The sequence below is a fragment of the Anas acuta genome, chromosome 28 (assembly GCF_963932015.1).
Source record: "Anas acuta chromosome 28, bAnaAcu1.1, whole genome shotgun sequence".
Classification (NCBI taxonomy): Eukaryota; Metazoa; Chordata; class Aves; order Anseriformes; family Anatidae; genus Anas; species Anas acuta.
Genome location: NC_089006.1, coordinates 2,525,471 through 2,547,278, shown reverse-complemented (window position 1 = coordinate 2,547,278; position 21,808 = coordinate 2,525,471). Strand labels below are relative to the sequence as shown.

At 56.1% G+C, this 21,808-nt stretch overlaps 10 protein-coding genes across 10 annotated transcripts; 5 read left to right on the top strand and 5 right to left on the bottom strand.

The window, feature by feature from the left end:
- Nucleotides 1-413: 413 nt before the first annotated feature.
- On the bottom strand, nucleotides 414-848 carry LOC137845764 (claw keratin-like). The gene has a single exon (XM_068663213.1). It carries the CDS (start codon nucleotides 846-848, stop codon nucleotides 414-416), a length of 435 nt encoding a protein of 144 aa, XP_068519314.1.
- A 1,347-nt stretch (nucleotides 849-2,195) lies between these two features.
- On the top strand, nucleotides 2,196-2,630 carry LOC137845698 (claw keratin-like). The gene has a single exon (XM_068663119.1). It carries the CDS (start codon nucleotides 2,196-2,198, stop codon nucleotides 2,628-2,630), a length of 435 nt encoding a protein of 144 aa, XP_068519220.1.
- A 2,368-nt stretch (nucleotides 2,631-4,998) lies between these two features.
- LOC137845708 (claw keratin-like) lies at nucleotides 4,999-5,433 on the bottom strand. Its single transcript, XM_068663127.1, has one exon. It carries the CDS (start codon nucleotides 5,431-5,433, stop codon nucleotides 4,999-5,001), a length of 435 nt encoding a protein of 144 aa, XP_068519228.1.
- Nucleotides 5,434-6,693: 1,260 nt separating this feature from the next.
- Nucleotides 6,694-7,128, top strand: LOC137845706 (claw keratin-like). The gene has a single exon (XM_068663126.1). It carries the CDS (start codon nucleotides 6,694-6,696, stop codon nucleotides 7,126-7,128), a length of 435 nt encoding a protein of 144 aa, XP_068519227.1.
- Nucleotides 7,129-9,703: 2,575 nt separating this feature from the next.
- LOC137845683 (claw keratin-like) lies at nucleotides 9,704-10,138 on the bottom strand. Its single transcript, XM_068663098.1, has one exon. It carries the CDS (start codon nucleotides 10,136-10,138, stop codon nucleotides 9,704-9,706), a length of 435 nt encoding a protein of 144 aa, XP_068519199.1.
- A 1,258-nt stretch (nucleotides 10,139-11,396) lies between these two features.
- Nucleotides 11,397-11,831, top strand: LOC137845681 (claw keratin-like). The gene has a single exon (XM_068663097.1). The coding sequence runs from the start codon at nucleotides 11,397-11,399 to the stop codon at nucleotides 11,829-11,831; it is 435 nt and encodes a 144-aa protein (XP_068519198.1).
- A 2,368-nt stretch (nucleotides 11,832-14,199) lies between these two features.
- LOC137845702 (claw keratin-like) lies at nucleotides 14,200-14,634 on the bottom strand. Its single transcript, XM_068663122.1, has one exon. The coding sequence runs from the start codon at nucleotides 14,632-14,634 to the stop codon at nucleotides 14,200-14,202; it is 435 nt and encodes a 144-aa protein (XP_068519223.1).
- A 1,261-nt stretch (nucleotides 14,635-15,895) lies between these two features.
- Nucleotides 15,896-16,330, top strand: LOC137845704 (claw keratin-like). The gene has a single exon (XM_068663124.1). It carries the CDS (start codon nucleotides 15,896-15,898, stop codon nucleotides 16,328-16,330), a length of 435 nt encoding a protein of 144 aa, XP_068519225.1.
- Nucleotides 16,331-18,909: 2,579 nt separating this feature from the next.
- On the bottom strand, nucleotides 18,910-19,344 carry LOC137845668 (claw keratin-like). Its single transcript, XM_068663080.1, has one exon. The coding sequence runs from the start codon at nucleotides 19,342-19,344 to the stop codon at nucleotides 18,910-18,912; it is 435 nt and encodes a 144-aa protein (XP_068519181.1).
- Nucleotides 19,345-20,602: 1,258 nt separating this feature from the next.
- Nucleotides 20,603-21,037, top strand: LOC137845674 (claw keratin-like). Its single transcript, XM_068663086.1, has one exon. It carries the CDS (start codon nucleotides 20,603-20,605, stop codon nucleotides 21,035-21,037), a length of 435 nt encoding a protein of 144 aa, XP_068519187.1.
- Nucleotides 21,038-21,808: the final 771 nt, after the last annotated feature.

Here is a 21,808-nt window from a genome sequence, read left to right as displayed (position 1 = left end):
CTCTGAGTTTTGGGGGAAGTCTGGAAGAAGAATGATGAAGAAATACCATGGGTCAAGAATGTGGTGCAACAGAGCTTTTATTGAAGGTCCAGGGAAGCAAGGAGGCGGCAGAAGGGCAGCCCCTGGGCAGAGGCAGCCTCCAACTCCTTGCAAGATGCAGAGAGGAGGAGAGCAGCAGCCAGCCACAGGAAAAGGCAGTTCCATGAGGTTGCATTGTCATGGGGCCACAAGTCCTGAAGCAAAGCTCGTCAGGGACATGATAAAGTGAGAGCTAGGCCCCATGAAGTCTCATGACCTCCAAGCTCTGGAGACGGGTGACGCCAAAGAGGAGCTTTTCCTGCTGGTGTCATGTCGGGACGTTCCAGAACAGCTGAGGAGCTCTCCTTCTTCAGGGGCAGGAGCCAGACGTGGTCTTAGCAGGGCCCACAGTTGCCACTGAGGTACCTGAGGCCCCGACGCCTGCCACCGTATCCGCAGCTCCCAAAGGCTCCATAGCCCCCATAGCCGCCAAGGCCCCCATAGCCGCCAAGGCCTCCATAACCCCCAAGGCCTCCAGAGCCCAAAAGGCCACCATAACCCCCAAGGCCTCCAGAGCCCCCAAAGGCACCACGGCCTCCAAAACTGCCGCCAAAGCCCCCTGCAACAGCCGGGACTCCCGCTGAGCCGACCACGGCGTGCTGAGGGAAGGAGCTGAGGATGGGTCCGGGCAAGGTGAGCACCGTGGCCGGGGGCTGGATCACCACGGTGGAGTCGGGGCACTGCTGCACGCAGGGCTCGTTGGCGCTGTCAGCCAGCGGGGCCGGGGCAGCCACCCCGCACACAGGGGCACACAGGCTGGAGCAGGACATCTTCCACGTAGGCAAGGAGTACTGCAAATGGCAGGCAGAGTTAGGCAAGGGTCTGGGGAGAGGCTGTATTGATGGAGGCAGGGAGAGAGCCCCGAGAAGCCTCCAAGAGCACGACTTACCAAGGTGATCTATTCAGAGACAAGTGGAGGAAGCAGGATAGAGGGCTGCAAAGCCCTCAGCCCTTTTATATCTGTCTCAGGGAGCCTGTGGAATCAGGCAAGAGGTGGAAGCCTCAGATATTCATGCAATAAAGCTGACTACCCTTCATGACACACGTGGTGATGCGGGGGCAATTATATCTCTCCCCAGTGGGGGACACTGAGGCACAAATGTGCCCTGGGGAACAGGAACGTGACAGGAGGAGTAGACCATGACGCGCACATACATGAAAGGCCAGCCACTGCTGAAGCTGATCTTATGACTTGAATAAATCCCAATGAATTCCTAATCCCCCAGGTTGATGGGGGTTCACCCTCAGTACCAACAAAACCACAGCTCTTTACTTGGCCTTCAGATGAATTGGCGAGCAAGGAGTAGCACATGTCCCACGGGGCAGGGAGAATGGCAATGGTTAGGGATGCTCCTCAACTCCCACCCAAGTGCCCTTCCGCCCTTGCCTGTACAGGGTGATGGTGAGTGTTTGGAATTTTCTGCAAGTGGGTGGGATGGCTTCATCTGTTTACCCAAACTTCTACCACCTCCGTTTACCACCCTGTGAAATGGAAGTAATGACAGGTGTGCTGGCTGTGTACAGTGTAGCACAGTGCTTCTTCAGCAAAATACCTCTGACTCTTCCACATAGACAAAGTTTGGGATTAGGAAGAAATCAGGGTTTATTGGTGTTGTGAGGTCAGCTTCAGCAGTTGGTGACTTTCACATAGTTGCATGTCACAGTCTGTCCCTCCCATCAACTCCTGTTCCTGTGGGCATGCTTTTGCCTCATTTTCCTTGGTGGGGAGGGATACAATTGCCCTGACTCCACGTTTGCCGTGATTTGTGCTGGCTTTATTACACGAAAATTTGAGGCTTGTAATTGCATGAATAACTGACGGATATAATTGCCCTGCATTTACATGCATGTCATGAAGGGTGTCAGCTTTATTGCATGAATATCTGGGGCTTCCACATCTGTTTCTAGCTACGGGCTCTTGTACGATGTATAAAAGGGCTGAGGGCTTTGCAGCCCTCTATCCTGCTTCCTCCACTTGTCTCTAAACAGATCACCTGGGTAAGTCATGCTCTTGGAGGCTTCTCGGGGCTCTCTCCCTGCCTCCATCAATACAGCCTCTCCCCAGACTCTTGCCTAACTCTGCCTGCCCTTTGCAGTACTCCTTGCCTACGTGGAAGATGTCCTGCTCCAGCCTGTGTGCCCCTGTGTGCGGGGTGGCTGCCCCGGCCCCGCTGGCTGACAGTGCAAACGAGCCCTGCGTGCGGCAGTGCCCCGACTCCACCGTGGTGATCCAGCCCCCGGCCACGGTGCTCACCTTGCCCGGACCCATCCTCAGCTCCTTCCCTCAGCACGCCGTGGTCGGCTCGGCGGGAGTCCCGGCTGTTGCAGGGGGCTTTGGCGGCAGTTTTGGAGGCCGTGGTGCCTTTGGGGGCTCTGGAGGCCTTGGGGGATATGGTGGCCTTTTGGGCTCTGGAGGTCTTGGGGGTTATGGAGGCCTTGGGGGTTACGGAGGCCTTGGCGGCTATGGGGGCTATGGAGCCTTTGGGAGCTGCGGATATGGCGGCTGGCGTCGCGGCCACAGGTACCTCAGTGGCAACTGTGGGCCCTGCTAAACCCACCTCTGGCTCCTGCTTCTGAGTAAAGAGAGCTCCAGAGCTGACCTGGTATTTCCCGACATGACACCAGCAGGAAGTGCTCCCATTCATCATCAGTGGTCTCCCTCCACAGCTTAGAGGCCTTGTGCCTGCATGGTGCTCAAATCCGACTTTTAACTTCCCCGCTTAAGATTCCCTTCAGGACTTGTTTCCCCATGACAGTCCAGCCTACCACTTTCATCCTCTTCCTGCTGCATGATTTCTGGTCATCACTTCTGTACCTTTCTCAAGGTGCTAGTGGATGCCTCTGCCCAGGGGCTGCCCTTCTGCCGCCTCCTTGCTTCCCTGGACCTTCAATAAAAGCTCTGTTGCACCACATTCTTGACCCATGGTATTTCTTCATCGTTCTTCTTCCAGACTTCCCCCAAAACTCAGAGCCAGGGCAGTTGGGCTGCTGGCTGCACTCCTGCCTTTGCTACTGGGACCCTTGCTTCTGCACGTTAAGCTGAAGGAGGGGAGGTTTAGCTTGGACATCAGGAAGAGGTTCTTCTCCAAGAGGGTGGTCGCACACTGGAACAGGCTCCACAGTGAATTAGTCACTGCACCAAGCCTGTCTGAATTTATGAAGGAATTGGACTGTGCACTTAGGCACATGGTCTAACATTTTGGGAAGACCTGTGCGGTGTCAGGTTTTGGACTTGATGTTCCTTAAGGGTCCTTTCCAACTCGAGATATTCTATGATTCTATGATTCTTTGTGCAGCTGGGACAGGGCATTACGACTGAAGATCAGAGGCCCCAGTGGGTCTTGTAGAGGACAGGCCCCTGAACCTCCTCCCTTCTCTCACCGGGTAGAATGGCAATGAGTACCGAATCCTATTGTGAAAACATGAAAAAGCAACAGCCATCTTGCACAGCCACCACAGCATGTTTGACCCCTTTATATTGCCTTTTCTATGGTCAGCCATGGAGGTCTGGGGAGACAGAGAGATGGCCACTGCATGGTCAGGGCTGCTGCCACCTGCTGACTGTGCCCACGTGCACAGCTGCAGGTGGTGGCACTGGGAAGGGGTGAAGGAGACACAACCAAGTCTGCCCCAGGTTCCCCTCACATCCATGTACCCATTGCAGCCATCCAGATCCAGGAAACACAAACGCCTTGAGTAGGCAGTGCGTGTCCGTACCCGCCTCATGTCCCTTCATTCCCTAAGTGTCTTCTGATTGTGTGATGCTGGCTCTGCACAGTGGTCTTTCTTTGAGACTGTTCCTGTGAGGGAAATCAAGAAGAGCAGCGGGGCAGCACGTTGGTCAGTGGTGGGGGCTCAAGAGAACATGCATCACCCATAATTGTCAAGGCAGGGGAAGGGAAAAATGGCATTTCTGCCCATCCACACAACTCCCCAGGCTCCATTGCAAGGGCCGCCAGCCAACCACTGGGTGCTGCCTCACATAGCATCCCGTGCATGCTGGGTGAGGGCAGAGTGGTGGGAGGCAGCAGGCGTGTCTCCTCACGGCTGTTATGGCCAGGTGTTCTGGGGGCCTGGCCATGCAGACTGCTTTGTGTGCTGGTGTGTGAGGAAGGGCAGCCAAGGCCTGGCAGCATGTCTGCAGCATGGAGCTGTGTGGAGCACTGCTGTCCTACTTGGCCAGAGCTGTGTCCCCCGGCTACAGGTAGGCAAGCTGTGTATCCAGGGAAGAGCTTCTGGCCCAGTGGTGGGGAAAAGCTTGCCAGTGCTCCATCGAGATGTGGGAGGAAACGGAGGGAAACTGGAGCGGGTGGAGGAATGGCTGGTGGGGGGCCCTCAGCCTCTTTTGGATGCCCCATGGCCTCTGCAGTAGCTCCAACCAGGCCTTTTCCTCTGGGGAGCCTGTGTCAACTTTCTTTTAAGAGCTGTGCTGCCTGGGGTAGGGCGTGGAGGTGAGGGAATGGCTGCAGGACCTCTGAGAATGCCCTGGGTGGCAACTGGTAGGGTTGGACCCAGAAAGATGGTGCGTCCATATGGCAAGTGGGGAGAATAGGAAGTGTCAAGGAAAAACTGTGCTCAAGAATGTGGTATAACAGTTTTTATTACTGCTGTAGGGGATTGTAGGGAATCAGGGAGACGGCAGGAAGGCAGTCCCTGTCTCCTTGCAGAAGGTAGAGCGGTACTGAGAAACAGCCGTGCCACAGGAGGCGTCCGTTCCTTGGCTGCATCGTCATGGGGCAGCAAGTCCTGAAGCAAAGCTCAAACAGGGAGGAGAAGGACAGAGGGGTCCCATGCAGGCACAAGACCTCCAAGCTCTGGAAACCAGTGACACCGAAGGGGAGCTCTTTGTGATGTCATGTCAGGATGTTCCAGGGCAGCTGAGGAGATCTCCTTCGTCAGGGGCAGGAGCCAGACGTGGGCTTAGCAGGGCCCGCAGTTGCCACTGAGGTACCTGAGGCCCCGACGCCAGCCACCGTATCCGCAGCTCCCAAAGGCTCCATAGCCCCCATAGCCGCCAAGGCCTCCATAACCCCCAAGGCCTCCATAACCCCCAAGACCTCCAGAGCCCAAAAGGCCACCATAACCCCCAAGGCCTCCAGAGCCCCCAAAGGCACCACGGCCTCCAAAAGTGCCGCCAAAGCCCCCTGCAACAGCCGGGACTCCCGCCGAGCCGACCACGGCGTGCTGAGGGAAGGAGCTGAGGATGGGTCCGGGCAAGGTGAGCACCGTGGCCGGGGGCTGGATCACCACGGTGGAGTCGGGGCACTGCCGCACGCAGGGCTCGTTGGCACTGTCAGCCAGCGGGGCCGGGGCAGCCACCCCGCACACAGGGGCACACAGGCTGGAGCAGGACATCTTCCACGTAGGCAAGGAGTACTGCAAAGGGCAGGCAGAGTTAGGCAAGGGTCTGGGGAGAGGCTGTATTGATGGAGGCAGGGAGAGAGCCCCGAGAAGCCTCCAAGAGCATGACTTACCCAGGTGATCTGTTTAGAGACAAGTGGAGGAAGCGGGATAGCGGGCTGCAAAGCCCTCAGCCCTTTTATACCTGTCTCAGAGAGCCCCTGGCATCAAACATAGGTGGAAGCCCCAGATATTCCTGCAATGTTGCCAGCATGAATCATGACAAATGTGAAGATGCGAGGCAATTATATCCCTCCCCATCGGGGACACCGAAACGCAAACATGCCCTCAGGAACAGGAGGTCATGGGAGGAACCGACATTGACACGCAACTACATCAAAGGCCAGCTGTTTTTTAAACTGACCTCATGACACCAATAAACCCTGATTTCTTCCTAATCCTAAACTTTGTCTATGTAGAAGTGTCATGGGCAATTTGTTGAAGAAGTGCCTTTTTATCTCTGTGGACAACCAGCATACCTGTCATTACCTCCCTTTTATGGGCTGGTAAACAGAGGTGGTGGAAGATTGGGTGAAGGGATGAAGCCATCCCACCCACGTGAAGCAGTTCCCAAACACTCACCATCACCCTGTACAGGCAGTGGCTGTGAGGCACTCAACTGGGAGTTGAGGAGCATCCCTAACCATTGCCCTTCTCCCTGCCCTGTGGAACACGTGCTACTCCTTGTTCTCCAATTCGCCTGAAGGCCAAGCAAAGAGCTGTGGCTGTGTTGGTATCATGGGTGAAGCCTAATAAACCTGGGGATTAGAACTCATTGGGGTTTATTGGTGCCATGAGGTCAGCTCCAGCAGTGTCTGGCCTTTTATGTATGTGAGTGTCATGGTCTGTCCCTCCCATCACCTCCCTGTTCCTCAGGACACGTATGAGCCTCAGTGTCCCCAGTGTGGAGGGATATAATTGTCTCGCATCTCCACGTGTGTCATGATTTGTGCTGTCTTTATTGAATGAGTATCTGAGGCTTCCACCTCCGCCCCCTGCTTGATGCTGCAGGCTCTCTGGGACAGGTATAAAAGGGCTGAGGGCTTTGCAGCCCTCTATCCTGCTTCCTCCACTTGTCTCTAAACAGATCACCTGGGTAAGTCGTGCTCTTGGAGGCTTCTCGGGGCTCTCTCCCTGCCTCCATCAATACAGCCTCTCCCCAGACCCTTGCCTAACTCTGCCTGCCCTTTGCAGTACTCCTTGCCTACGTGGAAGATGTCCTGCTCCAGCCTGTGTGCCCCTGTGTGCGGGGTGGCTGCCCCGGCCCCGCTGGCTGACAGCATCAACGAGCCCTGCGTGCAGCAGTGCCCCGACTCCACCGTGGTGATCCAGCCCCCGGCCACGGTGCTCACCTTGCCCGGACCCATCCTCAGCTCCTTCCCTCAGCACGCCGTGGTCGGCTCGGCGGGAGTTCCGGCTGTTGCAGGGGGCTTTGGCGGCACTTTTGGAGGCCGTGGTGCCTTTGGGGGCTATGGAGGCCTTGGGGGTTATGGTGGCCTTTTGGGCTCTGGAGGTCTTGGGGGTTATGGAGGCCTTGGGGGTTATGGAGGCCTTGGCGGCTATGGGGGCTATGGAGCCTTTGGGAGCTGCGGATACGGTGGCTGGCGTCGGGGCCTCAGGTACCTCAGTGGCAACTGCGGGCCCTGCTAAGCCCACGTCTGGCTCCTGCCCCTGATGAAGGAGAACTCTGGAGCTGCCCTGGAACCTTCCCAACGTTCATTGCCAGGAAAGGCTCCCCTTCATCTTCACTCGTCTCCACTGCTTGGGGGCCTTGTGTCTACATGGGCCCCAGATTCTTCCTTCTCCTGCTCTGAGCTTTGCTTCAAGACTTGCTGCCCCGTGACGATGTAGCTCACAGCTGTCTGCCAATTTCTGCATCGTGACTGCTTCCACCGCCATCTGCAAGGAGTCAGGGGCTTCCACATGCCAGGGGCCGCCTTTCTGCCATCTCCCTTCTCCTCTAGACCTGCAATAAAAGCTCTGTTTCACCACATTCTTGACCCTGTCTTTTCTATGACCCTTCATGCATTTGCTCCTTGCTGTGAGTCTGTACAGGCCCCCAGGGTCCATTCCTGAGAGCTGCAATCCTGGGACATTCTCAGCCGCCCTCAGGAACTCCCTCACCTCTACGGCCATGACCATCAGAAGATGACCTTGATGGTCAGAGCAGCCATCAGTGAAGGGTCGCCACAGTGGGGCTACACACAGAACCATCACCAACCACTGCTCCCTCAGTGCTCGCACCATCTCATCCTCATCCTGGGCAATTAACAGCTACAGCCCAAGATGAGAGGTTGGTAATGAAAAGCACTTCTTGTCTACTCTGGCAGCTCCCTAGGGGCTTCCTGAAGGCCTTGGACTTTTAAGTCTCTGGGAACTACTGCAGCCTCCCCAATGGCAAAGACCTGGTTAAAGCCACCTGAGAGGCCACTGAACAGAGGAAGGAGGCTGAGGGACCCCACCAGCCTTTCCTCCACCCCCTCCAGTTTCCCTTCCTCCCACATCTGCATGGAGCACTGGCAAGCTTTTCCCCACCACTGGGCCAGAAGCTCTTCCCTGGATACACAGCTTGCCTACCTGTAGCTGATGGACACAGCTCTGGCCAAGTAGGACAGCAATGCTCCACACAGCTCCATGCTGCAGACATGCTGCCAGGCCTTGGCTGCCCTTCCTCACACACCAGCACACAAAGCAGTCTGCATGGCCAGGCCCCCAGAACACCTGGCCATAACAGCCGTGATGAGGCACACCGGCTGCCTCCCACCACTCTGCCCTCACCCAGCATGCACGGGATGCTATGTGAGGCAGCACCCAGGGGTTGGCTGGCGGCCCTTGCAATGGAGCCTGGGGAGTTGTGTGGATGGGCAGAAATGCCATTTTTCCCTTCCCCTGCCTTGACAATTATGGGTGATGCATGTTCTCTTGAGCCCCCACCACTGACCAACGTGCTGCCCCGCTGCTCTTCTTGATTTCCCTCACAGGAACAGTCTCAAAGAAAGACCACTGTGCAGAGCCAGCATCACACAATCAGAAGACACTTAGGGAATGAAGGGACATGAGGTGGGTACAGACACGCACCGCCTACTTAAGGCCTTTTATGTTTCCTGGCTCTGAATGGCTGTGATGTGTTCATGGCCATGTGGAGGACCTTGGGCAGACTTGGTTGTACCTCCTTCACCCCTTCCCAGTGCCATCACCTGCAGCTGTGCACGTGGGCACAGTCAGCAGGTGGCAGCAGCCCTGACCATGCAGTGGCCATCTCTCTGTCTCCCCAGACCTCCATGGCTGACCATAGAAAAGGCAATATAAAGGGGTCAAACATGCTGTGGTGGCTGTGCAAGATGGCTGTTGCTTTTTCATGTTTTCACAATAGGATTCGGTACTCATTGCCATTCTACCCGGTGAGAGAAGGGAGGAGGTTCAGGGGCCTGTCCTCTACAAGACCCACTGGGGCCTCTGATCTTCAGTCGTAATGCCCTGTCCCAGCTGCACAAAGAATCATAGAATCATAGAATATCTCGAGTTGGAAAGGACCCTTAAGGAACATCAAGTCCAAAACCTGACACCGCACAGGTCTTCCCAAAATGTTAGACCATGTGCCTAAGTGCACAGTCCAATTCCTTCATAAATTCAGACAGGCTTGGTGCAGTGACTAATTCACTGTGGAGCCTGTTCCAGTGTGCGACCACCCTCTTGGAGAAGAACCTCTTCCTGATGTCCAAGCTAAACCTCCCCTCCTTCAGCTTAACGTGCAGAAGCAAGGGTCCCAGTAGCAAAGGCAGGAGTGCAGCCAGCAGCCCAACTGCCCTGGCTCTGAGTTTTGGGGGAAGTCTGGAAGAAGAACGATGAAGAAATACCATGGGTCAAGAATGTGGTGCAACAGTGCTTTTATTAAAAGTCCATGGGTGCAGGAAGTTGACAGAAGGGCAGCCCCTGGGCAGAGGCATCCATCAGGTCCTTGGAAAAGGCACAGAGGAGGTAACCAGCAACCATGCTACATGAACAGGAGGAAGATACTGTGCTGCCTGTCATGGGGCTGCAAGTCCTGAAAAGAATCTCAATCGGGGCAGGTAAAAGTCAGAATTGGGCCGCATGCAGGCAGGAGGTCTCCAAGCTCTGGAGACAGGTGACACCAAAGGGGAGCCATTCCTGCGGCTGTCATGCTGGGAAATACCAGTGCAGCTGCAGAGCTCTCTTTAGTCAGAGGCTGGAGCCAGAGGTGGGTTTAGCAGGGCCCACAGTTGCCACTGAGGTACCTGTGGCCGCGACGCCAGCCGCCATATCCGCAGCTCCCAAAGGCTCCATAGCCCCCATAGCCGCCAAGGCCTCCGTAACCCCCAAGGCCTCCATAACCCCCAAGACCTCCAGAGCCCAAAAGGCCACCATAACCCCCAAGGCCTCCATAGCCCCCAAAGGCACCACGGCCTCCAAAACTGCCACCAAAGCCCCCTGCAACAGCCGGAACTCCTGCCGAGCCGACCACGGCGTGCTGAGGGAAGGAGCTGAGGATGGGTCCGGGCAAGGTGAGCACCGTGGCCGGGGGCTGGATCACCACGGTGGAGTCGGGGCACTGCTGCACGCAGGGCTCGTTGATGCTGTCAGCCAGCGGGGCCGGGGCAGCCACCCCGCACACAGGGGCACACAGGCTGGAGCAGGACATCTTCCACGTAGGCAAGGAGTACTGCAAAGGGCAGGCAGAGTTAGGCAAGGGTCTGGGGAGAGGCTGTATTGATGGAGGCAGGGAGAGAGCCCCGAGAAGCCTCCAAGAGCATGACTTACCCAGGTGATCTGTTTAGAGACAAGTGGAGGAAGCAGGATAGAGGGCTGCAAAGCCCTCAGCCCTTTTATACCTGTCCCAGAGAGCCTGCAGCATCGAACAGTTGGAAGCCCCAGATATTAATCCTGTAAAGCTACCATGCAACATGACACATGTGGAGATGTTGGGCAATTACGTCCTTCCCCATCACAGACATGAGGCGCTAAACATGCCCTGGGGAATAGGGAGGTGATGGGAGGGACAGACCATGATAGTCACCTACATGAAAGGCTAGGAGCCGCTAAAGCTGACCTCACAGCACCAGTAAATCCCAATGTGTTCATAATCCGAAACTTTGTCTATGAGGAAGTATCAGGGGTATTTTACGGAAGAAGCTCTTTGCAACTCTGCGCAAAGCCAGCACACCTGTCATTACCTCTCTTTTACGGGCTGGTAAACGGAGGTGGTAGAAGCTTGGGTAAACAGATGAAACCATCCCACCCACTTGCAGAAGCGTCCAAACACTCACCGTCACCCTGTACAGGCAAGGGCTGCAAGGCATTTGGCTGGGAGTTGAGGAGCATCCCTACGATTGCCCTTCTCCCTGCCCTGTGGAACATGTGCTACTCCTTGCTCTCCAATTCGCCTGAAGGCCAAGTAAAGAGCTGTGGCTATGTTGGAATTGTGGGTGAAGCCACATCTGCCTGGGGAATTAGGAATTCATTGGGGTTTCTTGGTGCCACAAGGTCAGTTTTGCAGCAGCTTGTCTTTCATGTAGATGAGTGTCATGCCCTGTTCCTTCCAGCAACTCCCAGTTTCCCAGGGAATGTTTGTACCTCAGTGTCCACAATGGGGAGGGATGTAATAGCCTCGCATCTCCACATTTGTCATGATTTCTGCTGGCTTTATTGCATGAATATCTGGGGATTCCACCTCCACACCCTGCCTGATGCTGCAGGCTCTCTGGGACAGGTATAAAAGGGCTGAGGGCTTTGCAGCCCTCTATCCTGCTTCCTCCACTTGTTTCTAAACAGATCACCTGGGTAAGTCGTGCTCTTGGAGGCTTCTCGGGGCTCTCTCCCTGCCTCCATCAATACAGCCTCTCCCCAGACCCTTGCCTAACTCTGCCTGCCCTTTGCAGTACTCCTTGCCTACGTGGAAGATGTCCTGCTCCAGCCTGTGTGCCCCTGTGTGCGGGGTGGCTGCCCCGGCCCCGCTGGCTGACAGCGCCAACGAGCCCTGCGTGCGGCAGTGCCCCGACTCCACCGTGGTGATCCAGCCCCCGGCCACGGTGCTCACCTTGCCCGGACCCATCCTCAGCTCCTTCCCTCAGCACGCCGCGGTCGGCTCGGCGGGAGTCCCGGCTGTTGCAGGGGGCTTTGGTGGCAGTTTTGGAGGCCGTGGTGCCTTTGGGGGCTATGGAGGCCTTGGGGGTTATGGTGGCCTTTTGGGCTCTGGAGGTCTTGGGGGTTATGGAGGCCTTGGGGGTTATGGAGGCCTTGGCGGCTATGGGGGCTATGGAGCCTTTGGGAGCTGTGGATATGGCGGCTGGCGTCGCAGCCACAGGTACCTCAGTGGCAACTGTGGGCCCTGCTAAACCCACCTCTGGCTCCTGCTTCTGAGTAAAGAGAGCTCCAGAGCTGACCTGGTATTTCCCGACATGACACCAGCAGGAAGTGCTCCCATTCATCATCAGTGGTCTCCCTCCACAGCTTAGAGGCCTTGTGCCTGCATGGTGCTCAAATCCGACTTTTAACTTCCCCGCTTAAGATTCCCTTCAGGACTTGTTTCCCCATGACAGTCCAGCCTACCACTTTCATCCTCTTCCTGCTGCATGATTTCTGGTCATCACTTCTGTACCTTTCTCAAGGTGCTAGTGGATGCCTCTGCCCAGGGGCTGCCCTTCTGCCGCCTCCTTGCTTCCCTGGACCTTCAATAAAAGCTCTGTTGCACCACATTCTTGACCCATGGTATTTCTTCATCGTTCTTCTTCCAGACTTCCCCCAAAACTCAGAGCCAGGGCAGTTGGGCTGCTGGCTGCACTCCTGCCTTTGCTACTGGGACCCTTGCTTCTGCACGTTAAGCTGAAGGAGGGGAGGTTTAGCTTGGACATCAGGAAGAGGTTCTTCTCCAAGAGGGTGGTCGCACACTGGAACAGGCTCCACAGTGAATTAGTCACTGCACCAAGCCTGTCTGAATTTATGAAGGAATTGGACTGTGCACTTAGGCACATGGTCTAACATTTTGGGAAGACCTGTGCGGTGTCAGGTTTTGGACTTGATGTTCCTTAAGGGTCCTTTCCAACTCGAGATATTCTATGATTCTATGATTCTTTGTGCAGCTGGGACAGGGCATTACGACTGAAGATCAGAGGCCCCAGTGGGTCTTGTAGAGGACAGGCCCCTGAACCTCCTCCCTTCTCTCACCGGGTAGAATGGCAATGAGTACCGAATCCTATTGTGAAAACATGAAAAAGCAACAGCCATCTTGCACAGCCACCACAGCATGTTTGACCCCTTTATATTGCCTTTTCTATGGTCAGCCATGGAGGTCTGGGGAGACAGAGAGATGGCCACTCCATGGTCAGGGCTGCTGCCACCTGCTGACTGTGCCCACGTGCACAGCTGCAGGTGGTGGCACTGGGAAGGGGTGAAGGAGACACAACCAAGTCTGCCCCAGGTTCCCCTCACATCCATGTACCCATTGCAGCCATCCAGATCCAGGAAACACAAACGCCTTGAGTAGGCAGTGCGTGTCCGTACCCGCCTCATGTCCCTTCATTCCCTAAGTGTCTTCTGATTGTGTGATCCTGGCTCTGCACAGTGGTCTTTCTTTGAGACTGTTCCTGTGAGGGAAATCAAGAAGAGCAGCGGGGCAGCACGTTGGTCAGTGGTGGGGGCTCAAGAGAACATGCATCACCCATAATTGTCAAGGCAGGGGAAGGGAAAAATGGCATTTCTGCCCATCCACACAACTCCCCAGGCTCCATTGCAAGGGCCGCCAGCCAACCACTGGGTGCTGCCTCACATAGCATCCCGTGCATGCTGGGTGAGGGCAGAGTGGTGGGAGGCAGCAGGCGTGTCTCCTCACGGCTGTTATGGCCAGGTGTTCTGGGGGCCTGGACATGCAGACTGCTTTGTGTGCTGGTGTGTGAGGAAGGGCAGCCAAGGCCTGGCAGCATGTCTGCAGCATGGAGCTGTGTGGAGCACTGCTGTCCTACTTGGCCAGAGCTGTGTCCCCCGGCTACAGGTAGGCAAGCTGTGTATCCAGGGAAGAGCTTCTGGCCCAGTGGTGGGGAAAAGCTTGCCAGTGCTCCATCGAGATGTGGGAGGAAACGGAGGGAAACTGGAGCGGGTGGAGGAATGGCTGGTGGGGGGCCCTCAGCCTCTTTTGGATGCCCCATGGCCTCTGCAGTAGCTCCAACCAGGCCTTTTCCTCTGGGGAGCCTGTGTCAACTTTCTTTTAAGAGCTGTGCTGCCTGGGGTAGGGCGTGGAGGTGAGGGAATGGCTGCAGGACCTCTGAGAATGCCCTGGGTGGCAACTGGTAGGGTTGGACCCAGAAAGATGGTGCGTCCATATGGCAAGTGGGGAGAATAGGAAGTGTCAAGGAAAAACTGTGCTCAAGAATGTGGTATAACAGTTTTTATTACTGCTGTAGGGGATTGTAGGGAATCAGGGAGACGGCAGGAAGGCAGTCCCTGTCTCCTTGCAGAAGGTAGAGCGGTACTGAGAAACAGCCGTGCCACAGGAGGCGTCCGTTCCTTGGCTGCATCGTCATGGGGCAGCAAGTCCTGAAGCAAAGCTCAAACAGGGAGGAGAAGGACAGAGGGGTCCCATGCAGGCACAAGACCTCCAAGCTCTGGAAACCAGTGACACCGAAGGGGAGCTCTTTGTGATGTCATGTCAGGATGTTCCAGGGCAGCTGAGGAGATCTCCTTCGTCAGGGGCAGGAGCCAGACGTGGGCTTAGCAGGGCCCGCAGTTGCCACTGAGGTACCTGAGGCCCCGACGCCAGCCACCGTATCCGCAGCTCCCAAAGGCTCCATAGCCCCCATAGCCGCCAAGGCCTCCATAACCCCCAAGGCCTCCATAACCCCCAAGACCTCCAGAGCCCAAAAGGCCACCATAACCCCCAAGGCCTCCAGAGCCCCCAAAGGCACCACGGCCTCCAAAAGTGCCGCCAAAGCCCCCTGCAACAGCCGGGACTCCCGCCGAGCCGACCACGGCGTGCTGAGGGAAGGAGCTGAGGATGGGTCCGGGCAAGGTGAGCACCGTGGCCGGGGGCTGGATCACCACGGTGGAGTCGGGGCACTGCCGCACGCAGGGCTCGTTGGCACTGTCAGCCAGCGGGGCCGGGGCAGCCACCCCGCACACAGGGGCACACAGGCTGGAGCAGGACATCTTCCACGTAGGCAAGGAGTACTGCAAAGGGCAGGCAGAGTTAGGCAAGGGTCTGGGGAGAGGCTGTATTGATGGAGGCAGGGAGAGAGCCCCGAGAAGCCTCCAAGAGCACGACTTACCCAGGTGATCTGTTTAGAGACAAGTGGAGGAAGCAGGATAGCGGGCTGCAAAGCCCTCAGCCCTTTTATACCTGTCTCAGAGAGCCCCCGGCATCAAACATAGGTGGAAGCCCCAGATATTCCTGCAATGTTGCCAGCATGAATCATGACAAATGTGAAGATGCGAGGCAATTATATCCCTCCCCATCGGGGACACCGAAACGCAAACATGCCCTCAGGAACAGGAGGTCATGGGAGGAACCGACATTGACACGCAACTACATCAAAGGCCAGCTGTTTTTTAAACTGACCTCATGACACCAATAAACCCTGATTTCTTCCTAATCCTAAACTTTGTCTATGTAGAAGTGTCATGGGCAATTTGTTGAAGAAGTGCCTTTTTATCTCTGTGGACAACCAGCATACCTGTCATTACCTCCCTTTTATGGGCTGGTAAACAGAGGTGGTGGAAGATTGGGTGAAGGGATGAAGCCATCCCACCCACGTGAAGCAGTTCCCAAACACTCACCATCACCCTGTACAGGCAGTGGCTGTGAGGCACTCAACTGGGAGTTGAGGAGCATCCCTAACCATTGCCCTTCTCCCTGCCCTGTGGAACACGTGCTACTCCTTGTTCTCCAATTCGCCTGAAGGCCAAGCAAAGAGCTGTGGCTGTGTTGGTATCATGGGTGAAGCCTAATAAACCTGGGGGATTAGAACTCATTGGGGTTTATTGGTGCCATGAGGTCAGCTCCAGCAGTGTCTGGCCTTTTATGTATGTGAGTGTCATGGTCTGTCCCTCCCATCACCTCCCTGTTCCTCAGGACACGTATGAGCCTCAGTGTCCCCAGTGTGGAGGGATATAATTGTCTCGCATCTCCACGTGTGTCATGATTTGTGCTGTCTTTATTGAATGAGTATCTGAGGCTTCCACCTCCGCCCCCTGCTTGATGCTGCAGGCTCTCTGGGACAGGTATAAAAGGGCTGAGGGCTTTGCAGCCCTCTATCCTGCTTCCTCCACTTGTCTCTAAACAGATCACCTGGGTAAGTCGTGCTCTTGGAGGCTTCTCGGGGCTCTCTCCCTGCCTCCATCAATACAGCCTCTCCCCAGACTCTTGCCTAACTCTGCCTGCCCTTTGCAGTACTCCTTGCCTACGTGGAAGATGTCCTGCTCCAGCCTGTGTGCCCCTGTGTGCGGGGTGGCTGCCCCGGCCCCGCTGGCTGACAGCATCAACGAGCCCTGCGTGCAGCAGTGCCCCGACTCCACCGTGGTGATCCAGCCCCCGGCCACGGTGCTCACCTTGCCCGGACCCATCCTCAGCTCCTTCCCTCAGCACGCCGTGGTCGGCTCGGCGGGAGTCCCGGCTGTTGCAGGGGGCTTTGGTGGCACTTTTGGAGGCCGTGGTGCCTTTGGGGGCTATGGAGGCCTTGGGGGATATGGTGGCCTTTTGGGCTCTGGAGGTCTTGGGGGTTATGGAGGCCTTGGGGGTTACGGAGGCCTTGGCGGCTATGGGGGCTATGGAGCCTTTGGGAGCTGCGGATACGGTGGCTGGCGCCGGGGCCTCAGGTACCTCAGTGGCAACTGCGGGCCCTGCTAAGCCCACGTCTGGCTCCTGCCCCTGATGAAGGAGAACTCTGGAGCTGCCCTGGAACCTTCCCAACGTTCATTGCCAGGAAAGGCTCCCCTTCATCTTCACTCGTCTCCACTGCTTGGGGGCCTTGTGTCTACATGGGCCCCAGATTCTTCCTTCTCCTGCTCTGAGCTTTGCTTCAAGACTTGCTGCCCCGTGACGATGTAGCCCACAGCTGTCTGCCAATTTCTGCATCGTGACTGCTTCCACCGCCATCTGCAAGGAGTCAGGGGCTTCCACACGCCAGGGGCCGCCTTTCTGCCATCTCCCTTCTCCTCTAGACCTGCAATAAAAGCTCTGTTTCACCACATTCTTGACCCTGTCTTTTCTATGACCCTTCATGCATTTGCTCCTTGCTGTGAGTCTGTACAGGCCCCCAGGGTCCATTCCTGAGAGCTGCAATCCTGGGACATTCTCAGCCGCCCTCAGGAACTCCCTCACCTCTACGGCCATGACCATCAGAAGATGACCTTGATGGTCAGAGCAGCCATCAGTGAAGGGTCGCCACAGTGGGGCCACACACAGAACCATCACCAACCACTGCTCCCTCAGTGCTCGCACCATCTCATCCTCATCCTGGGCAATTAACAGCTACAGCCCAAGATGAGAGGTTGGTAACGAAAAGCACTTCTTGTCTACTCTGGCAGCTCCCTAGGGGCTTCCTGAAGGCCTTGGACTTTTAAGTCTCTGGGAACTACTGCAGCCTCCCCAATGGCAAAGACCTGGTTAAAGCCACCTGAGAGGCCACTGAACAGAGGAAGGAGGCTGAGGGACCCCACCAGCCTTTCCTCCACCCCCTCCAGTTTCCCTTCCTCCCACATCTGCATGGAGCACTGGCAAGCTTTTCCCCACCACTGGGCCAGAAGCTCTTCCCTGGATACACAGCTTGCCTACCTGTAGCTGATGGACACAGCTCTGGCCAAGTAGGACAGCAATGCTCCACACAGCTCCATGCTGCAGACATGCTGCCAGGCCTTGGCTGCCCTTCCTCACACACCAGCACACAAAGCAATCTGCATGGCCAGGCCCCCAGAACACCTGGCCATAACAGCCGTGATGAGGCACACCGGCTGCCTCCCACCACTCTGCCCTCACTCAGCATGCACGGGATGCTATGTGAGGCAGCACCCAGGGGTTGGCTGGCGGCCCTTGCAATGGAGCCTGGGGAGTTGTGTGGATGGGCAGAAATGCCATTTTTCCCTTCCCCTGCCTTGACAATTATGGGTGATGCATGTTCTCTTGAGCCCCCACCACTGACCAACGTGCTGCCCCGCTGCTCTTCTTGACTTCCCTCGCAGGAACAGTCTCAAAGAAAGACCACTGTGCAGAGCCAGGATCACACAATCAGAAGACACTTAGGGAATGAAGGGACATGAGGTGGGTACAGACACGCACCGCCTACTTAAGGCCTTTGTGTTTCCTGGCTCTGAATGGCTGTGATGTGTTCATGGCCATGTGGAGGACCTTGGGCAGACTTGGTTGTGTCTCCTTCACCCCTTCCCAGTGCCATCACCTGCAGCTGTGCACGTGGGCACAGTCAGCAGGTGGCAGCAGCCCTGACCATGCAGTGGCCATCTCTCTGTCTCCCCAGACCTCCATGGCTGACCATAGAAAAGGCAATATAAAGGGGTCAAACATGCTGTGGTGGCTGTGCAAGATGGCTGTTGCTTTTTCATGTTTTCACAATAGGATTCGGTACTCATTGCCATTCTACCCGGTGAGAGAAGGGAGGAGGTTCAGGGGCCTGTCCTCTACAAGACCCACTGGGGCCTCTGATCTTCAGTCGTAATGCCCTGTCCCAGCTGCACAAAGAATCATAGAATCATAGAATATCTCGAGTTGGAAAGGACCCTTAAGGAACATCAAGTCCAAAACCTGACACCGCACAGGTCTTCCCAAAATGTTAGACCATGTGCCTAAGTGCACAGTCCAATTCCTTCATAAATTCAGACAGGCTTGGTGCAGTGACTAATTCACTGTGGAGCCTGTTCCAGTGTGCGACCACCCTCTTGGAGAAGAACCTCTTCCTGATGTCCAAGCTAAACCTCCCCTCCTTCAGCTTAACGTGCAGAAGCAAGGGTCCCAGTAGCAAAGGCAGGAGTGCAGCCAGCAGCCCAACTGCCCTGGCTCTGAGTTTTGGGGGAAGTCTGGAAGAAGAATGATGAAGAAATACCATGGGTCAAGAATGTGGTGCAACAGAGCTTTTATTGAAGGTCCAGGGAAGCAAGGAGGCGGCAGAAGGGCAGCCCCTGGGCAGAGGCATCCACTAGCACCTTGAGAAAGGTACAGAAGTGATGACCAGAAATCATGCAGCAGGAAGAGGATGAAAGTGGTAGGCTGGACTGTCATGGGGAAACAAGTCCTGAAGGGAATCTTAAGCGGGGAAGTTAAAAGTCGGATTTGAGCACCATGCAGGCACAAGGCCTCTAAGCTGTGGAGGGAGACCACTGATGATGAATGGGAGCACTTCCTGCTGGTGTCATGTCGGGAAATACCAGGTCAGCTCTGGAGCTCTCTTTACTCAGAAGCAGGAGCCAGAGGTGGGTTTAGCAGGGCCCACAGTTGCCACTGAGGTACCTGTGGCCGCGACGCCAGCCGCCATATCCGCAGCTCCCAAAGGCTCCATAGCCCCCATAGCCGCCAAGGCCTCCATAACCCCCAAGGCCTCCATAACCCCCAAGACCTCCAGAGCCCAAAAGGCCACCATAACCCCCAAGGCCTCCATAGCCCCCAAAGGCACCACGGCCTCCAAAACTGCCGCCAAAGCCCCCTGCAACAGCCGGGACTCCCGCCGAGCCGACCGCGGCGTGCTGAGGGAAGGAGCTGAGGATGGGTCCGGGCAAGGTGAGCACCGTGGCCGGGGGCTGGATCACCACGGTGGAGTCGGGGCACTGCCGCACGCAGGGCTCATTGGCGCTGTCAGCCAGCGGGGCCGGGGCAGCCACCCCGCACACAGGGGCACACAGGCTGGAGCAGGACATCTTCCACGTAGGCAAGGAGTACTGCAAAGGGCAGGCAGAGTTAGGCAAGGGTCTGGGGAGAGGCTGTATTGATGGAGGCAGGGAGAGAGCCCCGAGAAGCCTCCAAGAGCACGACTTACCCAGGTGATCTGTTTAGAAACAAGTGGAGGAAGCAGGATAGAGGGCTGCAAAGCCCTCAGCCCTTTTATACCTGTCCCAGAGAGCCTGCAGCATCAGGCAGGGTGTGGAGGTGGAATCCCCAGATATTCATGCAATAAAGCCAGCAGAAATCATGACAAATGTGGAGATGCGAGGCTATTACATCCCTCCCCATTGTGGACACTGAGGTACAAACATTCCCTGGGAAACTGGGAGTTGCTGGAAGGAACAGGGCATGACACTCATCTACATGAAAGACAAGCTGCTGCAAAACTGACCTTGTGGCACCAAGAAACCCCAATGAATTCCTAATTCCCCAGGCAGATGTGGCTTCACCCACAATTCCAACATAGCCACAGCTCTTTACTTGGCCTTCAGGCGAATTGGAGAGCAAGGAGTAGCACATGTTCCACAGGGCAGGGAGAAGGGCAATCGTAGGGATGCTCCTCAACTCCCAGCCAAATGCCTTGCAGCCCTTGCCTGTACAGGGTGACGGTGAGTGTTTGGACGCTTCTGCAAGTGGGTGGGATGGTTTCATCTGTTTACCCAAGCTTCTACCACCTCCGTTTACCAGCCCGTAAAAGAGAGGTAATGACAGGTGTGCTGGCTTTGCGCAGAGTTGCAAAGAGCTTCTTCCGTAAAATACCCCTGATACTTCCTCATAGACAAAGTTTCGGATTATGAACACATTGGGATTTACTGGTGCTGTGAGGTCAGCTTTAGCGGCTCCTAGCCTTTCATGTAGGTGACTATCATGGTCTGTCCCTCCCATCACCTCCCTATTCCCCAGGGCATGTTTAGCGCCTCATGTCTGTGATGGGGAAGGACGTAATTGCCCAACATCTCCACATGTGTCATGTTGCATGGTAGCTTTACAGGATTAATATCTGGGGCTTCCAACTGTTCGATGCTGCAGGCTCTCTGGGACAGGTATAAAAGGGCTGAGGGCTTTGCAGCCCTCTATCCTGCTTCCTCCACTTGTCTCTAAACAGATCACCTGGGTAAGTCATGCTCTTGGAGGCTTCTCGGGGCTCTCTCCCTGCCTCCATCAATACAGCCTCTCCCCAGACCCTTGCCTAACTCTGCCTGCCCTTTGCAGTACTCCTTGCCTACGTGGAAGATGTCCTGCTCCAGCCTGTGTGCCCCTGTGTGCGGGGTGGCTGCCCCGGCCCCGCTGGCTGACAGTGCCAACGAGCCCTGCGTGCGGCAGTGCCCCGACTCCACCGTGGTGATCCAGCCCCCGGCCACGGTGCTCACCTTGCCCGGACCCATCCTCAGCTCCTTCCCTCAGCACGCCGTGGTCGGCTCGGCGGGAGTCCCGGCTGTTGCAGGGGGCTTTGGCGGCACTTTTGGAGGCCGTGGTGCCTTTGGGGGCTCTGGAGGCCTTGGGGGTTATGGTGGCCTTTTGGGCTCTGGAGGTCTTGGGGGTTATGGAGGCCTTGGGGGTTACGGAGGCCTTGGCGGCTATGGGGGCTATGGAGCCTTTGGGAGCTGCGGATATGGCGGCTGGCGTCGCGGCCACAGGTACCTCAGTGGCAACTGTGGGCCCTGCTAAACCCACCTCTGGCTCCAGCCTCTGACTAAAGAGAGCTCTGCAGCTGCACTGGTATTTCCCAGCATGACAGCCGCAGGAATGGCTCCCCTTTGGTGTCACCTGTCTCCAGAGCTTGGAGACCTCCTGCCTGCATGCGGCCCAATTCTGACTTTTACCTGCCCCGATTGAGATTCTTTTCAGGACTTGCAGCCCCATGACAGGCAGCACAGTATCTTCCTCCTGTTCATGTAGCATGGTTGCTGGTTACCTCCTCTGTGCCTTTTCCAAGGACCTGATGGATGCCTCTGCCCAGGGGCTGCCCTTCTGTCAACTTCCTGCACCCATGGACTTTTAATAAAAGCACTGTTGCACCACATTCTTGACCCATGGTATTTCTTCATCATTCTTCTTCCAGACTTCCCCCAAAACTCAGAGCCAGGGCAGTTGGGCTGCTGGCTGCACTCCTGCCTTTGCTACTGGGACCCTTGTTTCTGCACGTTAAGCTGAAGGAGGGGAGGTTTAGCTTGGACATCAGGAAGAGGTTCTTCTCCAAGAGGGTGGTCGCACACTGGAACAGGCTCCACAGTGAATTAGTCACTGCACCAAGCCTGTCTGAATTTATGAAGGAATTGGACTGTGCATTTAGGCACATGGTCTAACATTTTGGGAAGACCTGTGCGGTGTCAGGTTTTGGACTTGATGTTCCTTAAGGGTCCTTTCCGGCTCGAGATATTCTATGATTCTATGATTCTTTGTGCAGCTGGGACAGGGCATTACGACTGAAGATCAGAG